This window comes from Temnothorax curvispinosus, unplaced genomic scaffold (genome assembly GCF_003070985.1).
Source record: "Temnothorax curvispinosus isolate PA1 unplaced genomic scaffold, ASM307098v1 QBEX01011328.1, whole genome shotgun sequence".
Taxonomy (NCBI): Eukaryota; Metazoa; Arthropoda; class Insecta; order Hymenoptera; family Formicidae; genus Temnothorax; species Temnothorax curvispinosus.
Genome location: NW_020221108.1, coordinates 5,138 through 10,292, shown reverse-complemented (window position 1 = coordinate 10,292; position 5,155 = coordinate 5,138). Strand labels below are relative to the sequence as shown.

Below are 5,155 nucleotides of genomic sequence, written 5' to 3'. Positions count from 1 at the left end.
CTTCGGCGCGGAACCGAAGCAGGATGGCGAGCAGGTCCTGCTGCAGCTTCGGACCGCTGAGCAGGGTGTCGTTGATCGACAGACCGTCCGGGCCTCGCGAGGACGCGTTGAACACTACCCGCAACTTAGTGGTAGTGCTATCGAGTTTATACACACCGTGGTGCGGTAGATAATAAATGTGGCCATCCGACGGGAATGGATTGCGAATTACCTCCATGTGTCCGCTATCGAGATAGTCCCGCATGAAACTATTGTAACCAGCTCTGAACTCCGGATCAGATTTAAATCGACGTTCTAGTGCGCGGAGACGACTAACCGCAATGGAGCGCGAGCCGACGAATGTAGGAGGATCCGACACGAACGGGTACGAGACCACGAAACGACCCGAGGGGTCACGATACGTGGTCTTGGCGAAGATTTCTTTGCAGCGTCGATCCTCGTCCGAACAAGAAGCGTCCTCCGGCACCTCCTCCAATTGCCAAAAACGACCCACCGATGTCGCGATCGACTCGAGCGTAGTCGCGAATGACCTCAGGGGCGCTGCCTGGACTGATGGGGATACCGCGCCCGTCAGAACCCATCCGAAGACTGAATTGAAGGCGTCGGGTTCTCCCCTTTCCCCCTTACGACGGCCCTCCCGTAGCACCGACACAAACGAGTCCGCCCCCAGGAGGATGTCAACACCGCCGGGCACGAAATACTCGGGATCCGCGAGCGGCAATCCCTTCAAGTGTTTCCACGGCTGGACCTCCACCTTGTCATTAGGCAGCGGCGAGGTTATGCGAGAGAGGACCGTAGTCTCTATCGAGAACCGAGTGTCGTCGCGACCGCGCGCGCGGATCACGAGGGAGGTGAGGCCCCTCGTCGTGGCCGCCCTGGCTTCGTTTATCGCCAACACGGTTGCACTGTGTTTGGTGCGACGAAAGCCGCCCTTCCGGAGGCAGCCCTCGGTAATAAAGTTGGCCTGACTCGCGCTGTCCAGCAATATGCGTACGGGGAACGCATTGCCACGCGCGTCTATCGCCTCGGCTCGTACGGTGGACAGGAGGACGATTCTATTGGCCCGGCTAGTCATTGTTACAATCGGCGCATCCTCCGACTGAGGAGCGGGTACGGCGTCCGGTTCGGCAGGAGTCGCGCTAATGGATTCGGGCTTAGGAGTAGTATTAGAGCTCTGCTCGTAATGCAGAAGCGTATGATGCTTCGTGCCGCAGGACCGACATGCCCACGCGGACGGACAGTCTTTCATGCCATGCCCCGAGCGCAGGCAGTTGAGGCACAATCTCAAGTCGCGAGCCTTAGCCTGCCTCTCCCTCGGCGAGAGTTTTAAAAACTGGGAGCACTTCGACACGTAGTGAGACTCCTTACAAACGGAGCAATCGGCCGCGTTAGTCACGAACGAAGAGACCGGTGTGGACTTGGTTTTGGAGGACGGGCCCGCGACGGCCTCGAGAACCTGACAATGCTCCGCTAGAAATTTCGTGAGTTGTGTATATCGCGGTATCTCCTCAGCCCGGTGAGCCGACTCGAATTTTTCCCGAAGGGAACGGGGAAGCTTGTCTAACAAAAACTTCAGTAGGATAAAGTCCCATGAATCGGTAGGAAACTTCATCAATGCGAGCGCGCGCGTGTTCTCGGTAAACGTATCTAATAAGTGGTGAAGAGCCTCGGCCGTCTCCGCCTTCAATGGCTTTGCCTCGATTATCGAATTCAAGTGATGGTCCGCTAACCTTCTCTTATTCCGGTATCGATCGACCAGCGAGTCGTAAGCGATCAGATAGTACTCATCGGAAAACGGCAGGTTTTTCACCACGTTGAGTGGTTCCCCTTTGAGTGAAGCCAGCAGATACTGGTATTTCTCTATCGCGGAAATCTGCTGGTTATGTATCGACGCGTTGAACAACGCGATGAAGGAAGGCCACAACGTAAGGTCGCCGGAAAACTGCGGTAGCGGGATCTTAGGCAACTTGACCACCGAGGCCTGACCCGAGGGCTGTGCCGGCGCGCCTCCGAATGGCGCGCCCGTTTCACGGTGATATCGACTCTTTACGGCGTAATGCATTTTATCGAAACTGGCTCGGATTTCGTCCTCGACCTCGAAATCCGCCGCTTCTTGGATGACCTTCAGGTGGGTGGCCTCAAAATCGTCCGCGATCTTCGCTACGCTCGAGTAGCGAGCGAGGAAGGTCGCTCGTATTGCCGCGTCGGTCGCGGCTTGTAGGGAGAGGTCGTGTATTTCTTGCATACGCCGATTGCATACTTCGCGACGAGCATATGCGTTTTTCGACATGATGCAACAAAGGGGTCGTCCACCACAGACAGACGAAGCTAAGAGCGAAGGGTAAACGACGAATAGGCAGTCGGAGGCGACGGCAACTCGAACCAACAATATCGAAACCCGGCGAAAACAATCACGAAAGTCAAGTCGCCAAGGTGAGGGGTAACGGACGGCTCCGTTCGGTGCTCGCGCAAGTCCCGAGGGAATATTCTCGATAATATTCCTCGAGTTGAACGCGGAGAATATCAGCCGTTGGATTAGCGCGATAAACACGCGTCGCAGAGTTCGAAAGGCAAATATTCTCGATCGGTGACAATAATATTTTCGAGCGATGGTACTCTCGGACGGATCACGAATGTCGGGATAATGCAAGTGCTGGGTCGGGCGGTACGTACCTCGCAACGACGTAAACACGAGCGATGCTCGAGATTATACAGAAAAACAACGCGCGCGAGACCGGCCCGTAATCGAAGGCCACGGCCGTTGTCTCTATGCGCGAAAGTATCGCTGGCCCGGAATACTCGGATATTCGACCGAATATTTCGGTTACGATCAAGTCAATTAAATGGCGACTAATTACCGCGGCGAGCGCGGATTCGATTTTAAGGCGATTAACGGCTGCGGCCCGAGCTATGACGAACGAAGTTCGCACGCGTATTCCCGTTGCGAAGCTAGCGTTGCACGAGAGATACCGCGCGAGACACGAGTTGTCAGCACGCCGAGCGTTATTGCACCTCGTTAATGCAAGAATAAGAATTCAGCGAATTCGCGTAGATTACAGGCGGCTAATGGCCGATTGCGCGATGCTACGCGAGAATTCCCTTCGCGAAGCAAGCGTTGCGATACGGGAGATCCTGCGAGACCCGCAAGGTCACGCGCTATTGCACTACGCGTTACAGAAAGATTCGGTGACTTAGAACAATGAAAGGACACGCGAAAGGTCGGCGGTAATAGACTAATCGCGAAGATATGACTATCCGGCTCGAAGGACCAGATGCTCGGGGGGCGGTAGAGCCGTACCCGGATTTGCGATAAAGCGAAGCTCGAAGGACCAGGGGGTGTAAGTCTCCCCAAAGCGAGTTATTTTAAGCAAATGCGACTCACCGTTCGTTGTGCCGTCGACTCCTGGATGCTTCGGCTCGGTCGCGATCGGGCTCGTGCAGCAGCGCAAGCAGGGCAGCAAGCAAGGCAAAAGCGAGGCAGGCAGCAGTAAGTTAAGGCAGGCAGCAAGCAGGCAGGAGGAAGCAGGTAAAGGCAGCACACAAACAGGCCGAGAAAGTAGGCGATCGCACTATCCGGGAGCGAGCGGATGATCTCGCGACTCCGGATATTAGCGCAAGTCTCTCTGCTCCGATAATCTCTCTGTGCTCCGTTAATCTCTCTGTGCTCCGAGACGTCGTAACGATGAGACGTCGTAACGATGAGTGACGAGAGCTCGCGGCGCTGGAACAGTGTCGCGAGCGAGTACTTGTTCTTCAGGCGGGTGCCCTCGTGGGGTGAGCGAGGGCAGCACCGATTGGTGAGTCGCGCAATTATCGATTCCGCGTTGATCGCGATCCGCCGACGTTTCGCGCGAGTCACCGAAATACTTAAGACTAGGTACGCAAGAATACTATGTACAACGAGTAACGAGACTAAACAATTAAGTATGATACATGCATCTATCTACAGTTTGGTGAGCGCCAAACATACCGCCCACCAAAATACAACGAGTTGTATTTTACTGTCAATTTGAATCGGTCGCCTGTGGAGCAGGGCCCATCGGCAGGGGGCACAGCTTCACTAGGGGACGCGTGATCGTGCCGTCCGCCACCCGCACCGTGGCGACACGCGGGACGTCGTCGCTGCCCGGATGCAGCGCCTCCACTCGTCCTCGCCTCCAACGCAGAGGAGGCATGTTGGCGTCCTTGAGGAGGACTAACGCACCGACACCGAGCGGGTTGACTGAGGTCCACCATTTGGGACGCTGTTGCAGCGTATGGAGATACTCCTGATGCCAGCGCTTCCAGAAGTCCTGGTGTATTCGTTGGACGAGTTGCCACCGACTCAGCCGATTCATCGGTAACGGGGTCACGTCTTGAGTGGGAACGGAGACGAGCGGTTCCATCGTGAGGAAGTGACCCGGCGATAGGACTTCGAGGTCGGCAGGGTCGGTGCTCATCGGGCAGAGGGGTCTGGAATTCAAGACGGCCTCGACCTGCGCGAGGACCGTCGTGAATTCCTCTATTGAGAGGACTTGATCACCCACGGTCCGCCGAGGTGGGTTTTAAAGGTCTTGACTCTCGCCTCCCAGAGGCCCCCGAAGTGGGGCGCGGAGGGAGGATTAAAGGACCACTTGATCTTCTCTCGCTCCGCTGCGAGGCTCATGCGGCTTTCTAGTTCCCGTGCGGCCCCTACAAAATTCGTTCCGCAGTCGCTGTAGAGAAGCGAGCAGCGTCCGCGTCGGGCCACAAAGCGTCGCAGCGCAGCGAGAAAGGAGTCGGTGGACAACGAGAAGGCGGCTTCCAGGTGCACCGCCTTAACCGAAAAGCATACGAAAAGGCACGCGTACACTTTGACGGAGGAGACCCCCCGGGCTCGTCGCGTAACTATGTTGAACGGTCCCGCGAAATCAACGCCGCTGATCGAAAATGGCTTGGCCTGTCGGACCCTATCGGCCGGTAGTTCCGCCATGAGGGGCTGAGAGGTGTGTGGATTTACGCGGAAACATTGATGACATCTCGAGAGTACGCGTTGTATAGCGCGATGCACCCCGAGGACCCAATAATGTTGCGTGAGCAGGTATTGCAGCGTGCGCCGACCAGGGTGCATGTTCGTGCGGTGCACGTGCTCGATAACGAGATCCGTGAGCCTATGTTTACAGGGCAGTAAGGCAGG

At 56.3% G+C, this 5,155-nt stretch overlaps 2 protein-coding genes across 2 annotated transcripts in view; both read right to left on the bottom strand.

The window, feature by feature from the left end:
* Positions 1-14: 14 nt before the first annotated feature.
* Positions 15-2,290, bottom strand: LOC112461370 (the record flags this gene model as incomplete). The annotated part of the gene is made up of 1 exon (XM_025026586.1): positions 15-2,290. A coding segment is annotated over exon 1 (2,276 nt), but the record flags the coding sequence as incomplete, so codon positions are not given.
* Positions 2,291-4,004: 1,714 nt separating this feature from the next.
* Positions 4,005-5,155, bottom strand: part of LOC112461371 — a 5,160-nt gene continuing 4,009 nt past the window's right edge. The window contains exon 2 of the mRNA XM_025026587.1: positions 4,005-4,475. Coding sequence (XP_024882355.1) covers positions 4,005-4,475 — 471 coding nt within the window. The remainder of the gene's footprint in view (positions 4,476-5,155) is intronic.